At 41.9% G+C, this 14,862-nt stretch overlaps 1 protein-coding gene across 2 annotated transcripts in view; it reads left to right on the top strand.

Annotated features, from left to right (window-relative positions):
* The window catches only part of hspa12a (heat shock protein 12A), a 42,693-nt gene that overhangs the window by 19,816 nt on the left and 8,015 nt on the right, over positions 1-14,862 (top strand). The window contains exons 4-8 of one of the 2 annotated variants that reach the window (XM_024007636.2): positions 2,951-3,137; positions 6,418-6,522; positions 6,704-6,820; positions 8,927-9,098; positions 14,289-14,375. In XM_024007636.2, the coding sequence (XP_023863404.1) occupies positions 2,951-3,137; positions 6,418-6,522; positions 6,704-6,820; positions 8,927-9,098; positions 14,289-14,375 (668 nt within the window). The remainder of the gene's footprint in view (positions 1-2,950; positions 3,138-6,417; positions 6,523-6,703; positions 6,821-8,926; positions 9,099-14,288; positions 14,376-14,862) is intronic. The other variant, XM_024007637.2, reaches the window with a different exon arrangement.

Here is a 14,862-nt window from a genome sequence, read left to right as displayed (position 1 = left end):
AAAGCATGTCTGGGAACTCTATATACAACTTGTTACAGTTTTATGCATGACTCTCGATCAAAATCAGCACTTTCCCACTTGCAAAATATTAACAGACAACAGGCACCAAAAAAATCAATTCTGTAGCAGTTTAAAACCTTTTGTTGGTTAGACTACTAGGTAGAACAGTATCACAAGCCCCTACACAGAGATGTAGAAATTCTGTGCTGAATAAACTTCCAACTCTTTCTATGTCTTTGTTCTTGATAAAAATTGAGTATCGTTAATGTAACATCCCTAGGGTGATGAAACACAAAGACACACAGAGACCCAGACTGAGAGAAGCATCTATTGCGGAATCCTCTCCTGCCATTAACTCCAGACATCAGATAACAGTTGAGCAATATATTTTTACTAGTACTACTAGACCTTGCAGTGAAAACACCCAGAGCTCTAAGATTATTTAGTTTGGATGGAAGCATCTTCTCCAAATCCTTACATAAACAATGGCTTCACTGGATAAGCCCTCAGACTGGATCTGTAAAGTTTGCCCATACCTCAAATGAACTATTTTGGGGTGCTGTAACATTTACATTTTCACATGATAGAGATTTCAGGGTAGAACTCCTCTTTGAATAGAGGAGGAATGCATTGGTGTATTGATAGTGAGCATCAGCTATTTGCGTCTCTATGACATAGACATTAGTATTCATCCCCTGTCCTCACTGTCGCTGGCCCTCACAATGGAGCAGGAATCCAATTCAGTGATGGAAAACTACCCAATTGTCATACTTGAATAAAAGTAAAGATACCTTAATAGAAAATGGGCTCAAGTAAAAGTGAAAGTCACCCAGTAAAATACTACTTGAATAAAAGTCTAAAAGTATTTGGTTTTGAATATACTTAAGTATCAAAGTAAATTTAATTGCTAAAATATACTTAAAAATTAAAACATAAAAAAAAAAGATATAATTTCTAATTCCTTATATTAAGCAAACCAGGCGGCACCAATTTGTTGTTATTTTAATTTACGGATAGCCAGTGGCACACTCCAACACTCAGAAGTAATTTACAAATGAAGCATGTTTGATTAGTGAGTCCGCCAGATCAGAGGCTGTAGGATGACCAGGGGTGTTCTCTTGATAGGTGTGTGAATTGGCATTCAAAATATAACGAGTACTTTTGGGTGTCAGGGAAAATGTATGGAGTAAAAAGTACATTATTTTCTTTAGGAATGTCGTGAAGTAAAAGTTGTGAAAAATAGAAATAGTAAAGATACCCCGTAAAGAACTTAAGTACTTTACACCACTGATCCAATTGCATAGCTAAACACTCAAACCAATAGAAAACCAACCTGAGACAAAAACAGCTATTCCCGAAATGGCTGCCAGTTCCTGAAGTTCCTCAAGAACTACCCAACACTCTTACTCTTTCAACTGACAATATTTGTTGGTGTGTTCATTTTTTTAGATAGAATTTCTGCTCCTGCTAAGTTTTGTAGTAAGCCATCCTTTATTTAGTAATATGTACTGTACGTGTACTAAGGCTTTTAGATTGTGATTATCAGAGGTCTGACCTCTGGCCTCCCACCGCTCTAAATCCCAGTCTTACATACTGTACGCACAGTGAAAATAAATGCATAATTTAAAGACTCTCACTCCTTAATGCATTATTCAGTGAGCTGTTAATGCAGTAAGGCATATTCCAGTCCAGACTATCTAAGGTTATGTTATACAGAAGGCTATTCTTCATCTGTTCCTACATGTAGATCAGTTTAGCAACACTGTGAGATGATTTGCATTCAGTGACAGTTTAAATCACAACCATGTTTTCATTTCTGTTACAATGACTAATACGCAGATGCAGTCACATTGAGGCTATGTTGTTGTTGCAATGTTGAATCATGTGACAGAATGAGTTTTGAATAAAAATGCGTCAGGTCTGGATTATTTGATTGTAACAAATGACTATGTTAATTAGTAACCAAGCCTAGATTAGGGCTTCATAGAGCATGATCATGAAACACTGTGATGTGATTTGGAGTGGAGCAGAATTCTGTCTTTTCAAAGAGGATCACGACTCCCATATGGCTGTGGACATACCATCTAGCATGATGATGAAAATGGTCATGACGATGGCAATGATCATAATGATGAGGATGATGATGAAGAACATCTGAACTATCAATGATAAACTTGGATTGTGTGCAAAATAGCCCAAGATAATCTCCATTATAATTTAGATTAGCAGTGAGCCTCCAGTGGTTTCCCCCAAATTTTCCAATTGAGTCTGTCACAGTAGGCTTCTCCCCCAGTGAGACAGACCCATAATCTCATCAGGGCACTTACCAAACATACACTCATCTCCAAGGGAAGCAAACTAATTATAGTTAGTCTTGATTTGCCCAGAACTAGTGTAGCTCAATTAGCGTGTAGGTCAGGTTCAGAAAGCCATTAGACTGACAACGAGGGACTGATGAGGACACACTACTTGAATTTGTGTGATTGACCTTGGTCGTGTCTTTAGTTTGCAGACATTTTAGTTCAGGTCGGAATATTGACAGGATACATGAATGTTCTTATGCATTCCACCTTATTGAGCCATATTGAGCCCTTTGACACAAATAGAGAAAATGCACTGTAGGGAACTGTCTGGCCCCTTAATAATTTACCAGTATCATTTGCAAGTAGGCCTACGTAGTTTTCAACCAGTTGTTTAAACATATGAAAGATAGATTCCACTGGGCACACACTGGTTGAATCAATGTTGTTTCAACGTAATTTGTCAACGTATTGTAACGTGGAATAAACGTGGGAAATACATTGGATTTGAAAAAAAGTAATCAACCAGTACTGTTGTCATCTCATTTGAACCTGCGTTGTAAACATTGAAATTAGAGTAAAACTTCATTTGAACTACATTGACTTAACCAAGTTGCTCATTGGTTTAAATGTTTTGTGTTCATTCCCAGACGCTGGGAGGGCGGCGACCCCGGAGTGTCCAATCAGAAGACGCCTACCACCATCCTCCTGACCCCGGACAGGAAGTTCCATAGTTTTGGCTATGCAGCACGTGACTTCTACCACGACCTGGACCCTACCGAGTCCAGGCACTGGCTCTACCTGGAGAAGTTCAAAATGAAACTCCATACAACAGCGGTAAAGACACACACACGCACACTCGCGCAAACACACACTTCCCTTATTACTCTGTCTGCACGTGTGCAGGGCTGGCAGCTTGGTAGCCCTTGATCAAGACTCTCAGTTCCATTACATTACACATAAGAGTCATTGGACGAAGGCGTCTTCTATATGGGGGAGTGTTGTTAAGAGCCCCGATGCTGGGTCTGTACATTAACACGCACCGCTTGCAGTACAGTTTTGGAAGCATAAGGACCTTATCTTTCATATCAGCGAGAAATAATACAAAATAAATAAAAAGTTAAATTGAAACACAGGGTTAGTGTTAGTGTTCCCACACGGCCGTATCTCCATGTTAGTGTTTATGGAAAACAGACGGAAGATAGAGTCGACTACCTGTGCTAATTAGCTTTCTGCATCTCCTAACACCTGTGTTTGAACGTAAGACTGAAAAATACTGTCGGCTGCAACTGTGTTAAAGCCGGTAAAAACAGTGTACAGCAGTTCCTCAGAGGAGGAAGTGGAGGACCATCCCTCAGTAAATTTCATAAAAATAAAAATTGTAAAACATTGGAAAAAGTTTTAGATAAAACTATACTAAATATATTCACGTCACCAAATAAATAATTGATTAAAACACACTGTTTTTCAATGAAGGTCTACAGTAGCCTCAACAGCACTCTGTAGGGTAGCACTATGGTGTAGCCGGAGGACAGCTAGCTTCCGTCCTCCTCTTGGTACATTGACTTCAATACAAAACCTAGGAGGCTCTTGGTTTTCACCCCATTCCATAGACTTACACAGTAATTATGACAACTTCCAGAGGACGTCCTCCAACCTATCAGAGCTCTTGCAGCATGTAATGACATGTTGTCCACACAACCAAAGGATCAGAGAATGAATCTAGTACTGAAAGCATAAGCTAGCTAGCACTGCAGTGCATAAAATGCGGTGAGTAGTTGACTCAAAGAGAGAGAAAGACAATAGTTGAACAGTTTTCAACAAATTAGTTTCTTCAAAAATGAAGGAGGAGAGAGATTTCGTCATTTTTTTTCAGTTTCACTTATAGTTAGCTTACGAACTTTTGTACATCACGCAGTAACGTACAATTATTTTTGCGCGCAAAAAACGTAATACTTCCAGATCAACTGTAATATGAATACCATTGTAAAGCACAATTTCTCCCCTTTCCAGCAAAATCAATGACGAGGCCTTCATGATGCCCATCTCTGCATGACTGAAGAAGGCAATGAGCTCCGTCTGGTCTTTAAAAAAAATTACGGGTGGGGAAGCGAAACCTACTGCATGATAGGGAAAGGGGGAGATAAGCCGTGTTGGGAAACAGCTTTTTTCACCGATCTGTCCAACTTATCACCTCTAAAATGTAAATAAAACACTATAAAGAGTTTATATAATGTTTCATTACATACCTATTTGAAGGTTTGTGATGAATTTGAAATGGGTTTTTACGGCGGTGCTAAAGTTATCTTCAGAAGTAAACAGCGGCTGTCGCGGCTTTTGAGAGTCATGTTGGCTTGCAGTAATGACGCAAAAACTGTATGCATTCAGTTCGACAATTGACTAGGTATCCCCCCTTACCCAGTCCCTTTCTTGTTTTTAATCTGCGAGAGAAGCGCTACACCTGTGTAACAGTTTAACTTTACGTCCGTCCCCTCGCCCATACCCGGGCTCTAACCAGGGACCCTCTGCACACATCAACAACAGTCACCCACAAAGCATCGTTACCCATCGCTCCACAAAAGCCACGGCCCTTGCAGAGCAAGGGGAACCACTACTTCAAGGTCTCAGAGCAAGTGACATCACCGATTGAAAGGCTATTAGCGCGCACCACCGCTAACTAGATAGCCATTTCACATCCGTTACACCTGGTGGAGAGAGGCTGTACGACACAGAATGAGTTGCATTATGCGTGCTGTACGTTACGTCATGGCACGTCACAATTTAACATACAGCGTCAGGGGTTAGTCAACAGTACTTAGCTAGCAAATGAGGCTGGCTAGTTTAGTTACTCAAACACCCGGCTCAAACAGAGGGATGCTATGTTAGCTAGCTGGCTATGACTATCCAACACAACACTGGAACTCAAGTTAAGCTTTTGGTTTTATTAATTTATTGCCACTGGGGACTGCCGGTGTAACTGCTTACTGACTGTTACTGACTGTTACTGCATGATTGTAGTGGGATTACTAATGCATTAGTTCTATTAGCTAACGTTATGTTGACTAGGACGTTACTTTAGATAATATGGGGACAACGATGTAGGCTGTGTGTAGCGGTTATGACATGGTTTTGTCTTGGAAAGGTTTTTTCGCCTGGTCACATACAGCTGATGTGTTGTTCATTGAAGTCCACAATGAAGAAAAAAGGTGAGAGGAGGAGAGTGCATAGAGGTTAGAAGGAATACTACGGCTACTATGAAGGTGAACTGTGTTTATGGATGATCAGGGGTGTATTCATTTACACCCTAGATAAGATGATGTAGGCAAAAGAGTGTGCAAGGTGGTGAATGTGTCACTGTCTGTCATCTCAAATTTTTCTCTCGACTTGTGCGCACCTATGTTGTAAACTTTCATTCATAGGCTTGGTTGTAGCCACCTCATAATGGGTAAAGGGACAATTTGAGTATCATGTAGTAGCCTAAACCTATCGATGTTACATTGAGCTGGATGAATGGAATATGAATGACAGTCATCCAACATGCTGTAATAGAAAGGCCATGCGCATGAAAGAAATTTGTCCTCCCTCATCATAAACGGCCCTGACCGCCACTGGTGTACAGTAAGTGTATGTTTTGCATTTGTGAAATTATTTTGATGTGATATGAAAGTAAAGGGATTTATGTTTCCAGAGCCGTACTGCAATTGAGAATCGATTCACATTTAGAAGGCGTATTTGGCTGTTTTGGCTACCAGAGCCAATTCGCCCTTTAAACAGAACATGTAAGGTCCTTGGACTATAAGGAGTAACGTTAGGCTCCTCTAGTCCATTATTGGGCTAGCAGCTTGGCTGCCCTGAGCTGACATTGCAGCAAGCTTTTGAAGTTCTGTGTTCTGTGCCAAGTAAGAGGTAACACTGCCAGTAACTGTTGGCTCAGGCTACTGTTATTGCACATATTTCACTATAGAGGTAAAGTGGACACAATTTGGATAAGGCTGAGTATGTTGACTGGGGTCTGTCTTAGTATTTATCAGTAGATGTCTGTAGGGTGTTTAAATGAAAAGATTACGATAAGGTGGAACTTTAGTTTTCTCTGTCGTCCCTTCTTTCCCCCAATCAGAATCTCTCCATCGACACAGAACTCCATGCAGCCAATGGGAAGAGAGTAAAAGCTATTGATATTTTTGCATATGCTCTGGCGTTCTTCAAGGAGCAAGCACTAAAGGTAAAGTATTACCAGGTTCTACTGCATGGTATAGTACATGCAAAAAAATAATACATTAGTTTCATATATTGAATACATGTATCTTATATGAATTAGAAGTAGCATTTAATGCTCAGCGATAGTGCTGATGTTATGGTGGGTCAGGGAACATAGATGCCATGCTTGATGTGATCCCGTGCAGGAGTTGAGTGACCAGGCGGGTGCAGAGTTTGACAATGCAGACATCAGATGGGTCATCACAGTGCCAGCCATCTGGAAAATGCCAGCCAAGCAGTTCATGAGGGAGGCAGCCTACAAGGTGGGTTGGCCCCTGTCAATCAAAACACGTCTATGTGCACACGCATGCAATCACACAGGGAGGCACATACGCTCATGCATGCATATACACACATTGTAAGGTTGAAAGTCAAATATTCCTCGTTTCAAATTACTGTCTGTCTGCTGTAGTCTGCTTTCAACAGCTCAAATGACAAACTTTTGCCGCTCAAACCATCTATCTCCCTCAGAGTAAATGATGCGTCTGTACAGTCTCGCCATTAGCTCTCGTTTGGCAGAGGCACTGCAGGTACTTGGGAGAGAAAGTGATGACGGTGCATGACTAGCTTTACCACCCTGGCTGCTGCTGTGATTTATTACCTATAGGAGAGAGGTTGGTTGCTGCTCTGGAGCTGCAGTGCCAGACAGTGACGACTACTCTCCTCCCCCTCTTTCTCTTGCTCTCTCTCCTGTATGGGGGTAGAGAGAGAAAGACTGATCCACCACGACAGCAGTAGAGGAGAGGACAGAGAGTAGAGGGAGGGCAGCTGGGGGGAGCCACCAGGGAGAGGGATCCTTTCATCACTACGAGTCGTCCCAAGAGAGAGAATTTGAGGATAGGACAGTGAGACAAGGGATAGCAGGGAGGGGGTGCATACTGAGGATGAGAATAGAGGATGAGAATGAAGGGGCTATTGTGATCATTCTCAATAGGCTGTGAGGGAGAGGAAAATAAATAAGACAAATACCTTGGTTCGACTCTAACTCCAATGTATGCTATTCCACAATACACACATGCCAGCTTACAGCATAGTAAGAAAGGCAGGGTTGTTTGTTTCCCCCCAGAGGAGCACAGTGGTGGGAGGGAGCTGCAGAGAGCTGTGCGATGGTCACATGGTAGTGCAGTGTGGTACTCTGTGTAGGGGAATTTCAGGGGAGAGGGCTAGAGGATTGGGTGTGTGAGGAGGAAGGGGTGGAGGGGTGGGAGTGTGAGGAGGGAGGAGGGAGGGGTGGATGAGTGGGTGTGTGAAGAGGGTGGGGTGGAGGAGTAGGTGTGTGAGGAGGGAGGGGTGGAGGTACAGGACATTAGTATGTGTGAGAGAGTGTCACATGGGTGTGGCAGTCTGTCTGAGGCTGCAGCCGCCGGATAGAGACACCACCCTCCCCTCTGCAGTGAACAAAGAAGATGGGCTGGAGAGAGAAGAGGAGGAGAGAGGGGAGAGAGCAATAGAAGGAGACAGGATAGGAGAGATCTGAGAGGAGGAGAGACGAAGAGGAGAGAGGCTCTTTAGACAGCTTGATCACCTGATATCTGCAGTGGAGGTTGAGGCACAGTAAGAGGGGGAGGATGTTTGGTTAGGGGCTGGGGGAGTGGCTGCGTATCTGCAGTGACTCAGCATCCTCTGGCTGGATCATTTATTACTGTTACTGGGGGAAAAACGAAACACCCCTACCTTACCCACGTCTCCCTCTCCTCCTTTCCTCCTCACTCTCCTTGACCCCTTCACCGCGACATGCAGAATCTCACAAAGCACAGGGATGTGATAATTTGCCTGTCTTTTTCTGTGTATATTGTGGACAGAAACACAAACCAGCCAGAACAGCATGTTGATTGATAGGCCTTCAAGTTGTTCGAATGCTGCAAAAGCAGTTGTTGCTTGTGGATGTTTCGAGAAATGTAATAGCTTTTGGGAATTGCTTTTATGCTAGGATTGCATGATTTATCCCTTAAGTATTTTCCTATTCAAATCTGTGGCCTGCCCATGAGCCCAATACTTTTCCAACAGCCATTTATGGTTTAGTAGTGAACTAGATAATGTTTTAGATGAATGATGGTTGTGTTAAATTGTTCCATTTCAGCTGTATATGGTATAGTGTTGTATTACTGTGTAAGGGTATGTAGACATTGTAACTTTGATGTTCATAAATTAATTCAGAAAAAAGTTTGGTGTTGACGGCCATATTACTTTCTATTTTGAGGTATCTTGAATCCTTAACATACACTGAATATTAACCAATGAGCGATGTTTATAGTAACTTACTAGGACAGTTATTCACATTGCTGGTTTTATTGAGGTCATCTTTCTGAAACCTGTTAAGGAAAAAGCTGATGTCCAGTATTTCCTGTTTGTGCTCTGCCGTTCTCTAGGCTGGTCTGGTTCCCCGTGACAACCCAGAGCAGCTGATAATTGCCCTTGAGCCCGAGGCAGCCTCCATCTACTGCCGCAAGCTCCGCCTCCACCAGATGATTGACATTGGCACCAAGACCAACCAGAACGGTTTCAGCCCCACTGAGAATGTAGGGGCAGGGATGACCCAGGGTAAATCCCACCCCCCGTCACCCCACAGGCCAATCAGAATATCAGCATCACATTGAACGTCACAGTAATGTACCATGGTAACATTTTGCATCCCCCATGTAACGATTTCATACAGTATATGCCTCTGAAACTAATCTTGGACTATAGATTGGTTATTGGTCGACAAGCATGTTTATCATTCCAAAAAGAGTCAAATCTGTGTTTTTGTCTGTAGAATTAATTCTGGATAACTGTATTCACGATGGAGAGGTAGTGGTGGCTGGGGAAAAACCGTCTTCCCACTCAAGTCAGGTCACAGGTTACTGCAGTGATATTGTACGTTTATGTAAAATGCTGCTAATAGTCAAACAACCAGTGCCTTCAATGAATCTTAAACATACATTTCCTCTCAACGGATAATGTGTATGGGACAATATCCTCAACCCTAACATAACTTTCATTTTCATATTCAGATAGAAAAAATGCATGGACAAATACAAATCATCACATTCTCCATGTCTATTTGCTTTTGCTTCTTTTTCCTAAAATGTGCACGAGCCCTTGAATACTATGGGAAAATTAGCCAACAACTATTCGTATTCAGGATGTAGCACGGAAAATGTACTGATATCTGAATGTACAAAAGGTCATTCAAATACTAAATAATGCCACCTTAGAACTGGTCCGTATTAAACAATGAAATCCAATCTCATATTTGACACCCACGCGAATCAGCAATAGCAAATGACCATAAACTCCCTCAAGCCTTTCCTCTCTCTCACTCATCGATCTTTTGTTTCGGGAAAGAGTTTTGGTTCTCCATAGATCATCTAAACAAGAGATTTAGAAGCTTAGTGCCGTTCAGTCCTATCTCGCTATGCTGTTGACTAGGGACTTAACCACACTCACACACTAGCATTCACTTGCTTGAATGATTCTGTACAGAAGCTGAAGGCTATGTTATGGCTATATAGTAGTGCTGTAGCGTTAGTTGGAATTCAATCTGATTCGCCCACACATACAGTAGAGGAAACCCTTTAGGACTACAGTAGATATGGTATACTGTCTTTAATAAGAACTGAGATGAGAGATGACGTACTGTATACATTAGTATTTTTTGATGCTTATTACTCACTGCAACAATATGAAAACAGTATTTGCTCTGTAACTAGACACTTGTTACCTTAAGGTTCTTGGATGAAGATAATTGATTTGATTTAATGTTCATTGCCTCCATCATGGTTTACAAAGCTAACCTCATGCTATTATAGAGCGGAAGTCTATTGGTGGCTCTTTGGAGCAGATGTTTTTCTTTTAAAGACTCTCTAATGACCTGCTTTAAGCTGTGTCTGGTCGGCTTAGGTCCGGGGCTAAAGCTATGATTATGAGCACATACTGTAAGACTTGCAGAGTTTATACAGTACCAGTCAAAAGTTTGGACTCACCTACTCATTCAAGGGTATTTCTTTATTTATACTATTTTCTACATTGTAGAATAATAGTGAAGACATCAAAACTATGAAATAATACATATAGAATCATGTGGTAACCAAAAAAGTGTTAAACAAATCAAAATAGATTTTAGATTTTAGATTCTTCAAAGTGCCACCGTTTGCCTTGATGACAGCTTTGCACACGCTAGGCATTCTCTCAACCAGCTTCATGAGGTAATCACCTGGAATGCATTTCAATTAACAGGTGTGCCTTGTTAATTTGTGGAATTTCCTTCCTTCTTAATATGTTTGAGCCAATCAGTTGTGTTGTGCCAAGGTAGAGGTGTTATACAGAAGATAGCTCTATTTGGTAAAAGACCAAGTCTATATTATGGCAAGAACAGCTCAAATAAGCAAAGAGAAACGACAGTCCATCATTACTTTAAGACATGAAGGTCAGTCAATCCGGAAAGTTCAAGAACTTTGAAGGTTTCTTCAAGTGCAGTCACAAAAACCATCAAGCACTATGATGAAACTGGCTCTCATGAGGACCGCCACAGGAAAGGAAGACCCAGAGTTACCTCTGCTGCAGAGGATAAGTTCATTAGAGTTAACTGCACCTCAGATTGCAGCCCAAATAAATGCTTCACAGAGTTTAAGTAACAGACACATCTCAACATCAACTGTTCAGAGGAGACTGTGTAAATCAGGCCTTCATGGTCGAATTTCTGCAAAGAACCCACTACTAAAGGACACCAATAAGAAGAAGAGACTTACTTGGGCCAAGACACACGAGCAATGGACATTAGACCGGTGGAAATCTGTCCTTTGGTCTGATGAGTCCAAATTTGACATTTTTGATTCCAACTGCTGTGTCTTTGTGAGATGCAGAGTAGGTGAACGGATGATCTCCGCATGTGTGATTCCCACTGTGAAGCATGGAGGAGGAGGTGTGGTGCTTTGCTGGTGACACTGTCTGTGATTTACTTAGAATTCAAGGCACACTTAACCAGCATGGCTACCACAGCATTCTGCAGCAATACGCCATCCCATCTGGTTTGCGCTTAGTGGGACTATCATTTGTTTTTCAACAGGATAATGTCCCAAAACACACCTCCAGGCTGTATAAAGACTGTTTGACCAAGAAGGAGATGGAGTGCTGATTGTGGAGGCCAGTGCTGCATCAGATGACCTGGCCTCCACAATCACTTGACCTCAACCCAATTGAGATGGTTTGGGATGAGTTGGACGGCAGAGTGAAGGAAAAGCAGCCAACAAGTGCTCAGCATATGTGGGAACTCCTTCAAGACTGTTGGAAAGCGTTTCAGGTGAAGCTGGTTGAGAGAATGCCAAGAGTGTGCAAAGCTGTAATCAAGACAAAGGGGGGCTACTTTGAAGGATCTCAAATCTAAGATATATTTTGATTTGTTTAACTCTTTTTTGGTTACTACATGATTCCATGTGTTATTTCATAGTTTTGATGTCTTCACTATTATTCTACAATGTAGAAAATAGTAAAAAATAAAGAAAAACCCTTGAATGAGTAGGTGTGTCCAAACATTTGACTGGTACTGTATTTCTCGTATATCTTTACATTCTTGTAAAATGCTGAGTTTGTTTTCCAAAACGGTGCTCGTAGTATCGCAAGTCTATATACTGGATTTTAGAACCGGCGACGACAATGTAGCACCATCCAACGGAATGATCTTCTACTCTATCATCTGTCTTTCCATAATAATTATGGGAAATGTAGTTGGTTTGAAATGAACCCTTTGATAGATGGTCAGTTTGTGTGTGCATTACCTTCAGTAGCAATGCAGAGGTCAGAGAGAGGTTGGACCAAAAGAAGGGGGCACAAGTCAATGTCCCCTCCCTAATGATGGTGTTTCCAACAGGATGTTATAACTCTTTTCCAACGGAGGTGTTTTTATGTTGGAAGGAAGCCTACGGGAAGGGAAAGTGTACTCTCTGTCCAGCTGCCGCTGTTTCCTCCTTACATTAACTTTCCCATAATGGCCGCTCCTCTATTCGAGCAGCTTCCACCATAGCTAACTCATAATGTTCTCACAGCATTCCCGGAAAGTTATTTCTTCATTGTGTTTTGACATGTCGACGGAGGAGTTAATGGTGACATAGATAGACCCCACTCTCACACTCTCCTGAGGACTAATGGGAGTCGGAAAGTCCTCCTTTCCCTTCATATTGTTTCCGCTCTATTGGACAAAATGTCCTTCTGACATCTTGGTCGATGTGGTCATGCTACTACTACTGCTGTCCTGTTTTCAACCAGTGATTACAAGGTCCATATGCAATTAATGTCACCATTACCCTGTAAGTACTGATCATAATTGCATTCTCCAGTTCTGAACATTTAGAGTAGAATGTCCTTTCCTTGGCCAGCGTTCACTCCTCCCTTTGCAGCTAACACATTTTTTTCCCCATAGGAAGAACATTTCATCAGCATACAGTTGAAGTCGGAAGTTTACATACACTTAGGTTGGAGTCATTAAAACTCGTTTTAGGCCTACCTTCAAACTCAGTGCCTCTTTGGTTGACATCATCGGAAAATCAAGAGATCAGCCAAGACCTCAGAAAAAAAATTGCGGACCTCCACAAGTCTGGTTCATCCTTGGGAGCAATTTCCAAACGCCTGAAGGTACCACGTTCATCTATACAAACAATAGTACACAAGTATATACACAATGGGACCACGCAGCCATCATACCGCTCAGGAAGGAGACGCGTTCTATCTCCTAGAGCTGAACGTACTTTGGTGCGAAAAGTGCAAATCAATCCCAGAACAACAGCAAAGGACCCTGTGAAGATGCTGGAGGAAACAGATACAAAAGTATCTATATCCACAGTAAAACGAGTCCTATATTGACATAACCTGAAAGGCCGCTCAGCAAGGAAGAAGCCACTGCTCCAAAACCGCCATAAAAAAGCCAGACTACGGTTTGCAACTGGACAATGACCCCAAGCATACTTCCAAAGTTGTGGCAAAATGGCTTAAGGACAACAAAGTCAAGGTATTGGAGTGGCTATCTCAAAGCCCTGACCTCAATCCTGTAGAAAATGTGTGGGCAGAACTGAAAAAGCATGTGCGAGCATGGAGGCCTACAAACCTGACTCAGAAACACCAGCTCTGTCAGGAGGAATGGGCCAAAATTCACCCAACTTATTGTGGGAAGCTTGTGGAAGGCTACCCAAAACGTTTGACCCAAGTTAAACAATTTAAAGGCAATGCTACCGAATACTAATTGAGTGTATGTACACTTCTGACCCACTGGGACTGTGATGAAAGAAATCAAAGCTGAAATAAATTATTCTCTCTACTCTTATTCTGACATTTCACATTCTTAAAATAAAGTGGTGATCCTAACTGACCTAAGACAGGGAATTTTTACTAGGATTAAATGTCAGGAATTGTGAAAAACTGAGTTTAAATGTATTTGGCTAAGGTAAACTTCCGACTTCAACAGTATATGCTAATAAAATACAGTTTGAATATAAAAAAACGGAAAATGAAACACTAGATCCAAATAGTCTCACAATAGATTTGCTCGTTCCTGCAAGTCAACACAGTTTCTGGGATGGGTACCTGCAGGTAGGCTATGTGGACAATTCTGGAGTCCTGCTGCTGACGTCACACATCCATCCTAGACATCATATAGCCCTATCATCCTGTCGCTTGACTTACATTGTATGACCCACACAGCTTCACCAAAGCGCTTCCACCCTTCTCACGCTCGGTCATTCTCTCTCTGTCAATAACCAGCCAAGGAGCATGTCCGGAGCAAACGGCAGAGCCGCACCTTTTTGGTGGAAAATGTCATAGGGGAGCTTTGGTCGGAGCTGGAAGAAGGTAGAGTCTCTTTCTCTCTTTTACGCTTCCGTTTCTCTCTCCCTCCTCCCTCTCTATAGAGTAATTGCTCCTGCTGTTTCTTATGCTGCTGATCATGCATCGTGTTTGTTATTCGGTGCCTTGAAAAACAACAACCTTATGTTTATTGAGTGGGAGGATCTATTCTACTTAATATCGTTCTAGTTTTTGCTAATAACCTCATGCTTTTACAGTCTAATCGATTACATTTCTCTACTAATCAAATGCTTCCTGTAGGTTTGGCTGGATGTTGACATGTCAGTGACCGTATGGTTGATTACATGATCACATGGTGATTACTGACCAGTGTGACAGTGTGGGCATGGTGATAGTAGGTTATCTACTGTATAAAAAGACTGAAATCCAGTATAGCAATTGGCTTATCCTCTATCCGATACACTGTATCTAGTTCTCCAGTACCCACTTGGGGTTTTAGGGCGCGACGGCCTCATGACTACTCATGTTGACC

The sequence above is a fragment of the Salvelinus sp. IW2-2015 genome, linkage group LG18 (assembly GCF_002910315.2).
Source record: "Salvelinus sp. IW2-2015 linkage group LG18, ASM291031v2, whole genome shotgun sequence".
In the NCBI taxonomy this organism is placed as follows: Eukaryota; Metazoa; Chordata; class Actinopteri; order Salmoniformes; family Salmonidae; genus Salvelinus; species Salvelinus sp. IW2-2015.
This window is presented reverse-complemented; position numbering and strand designations above follow the sequence as displayed.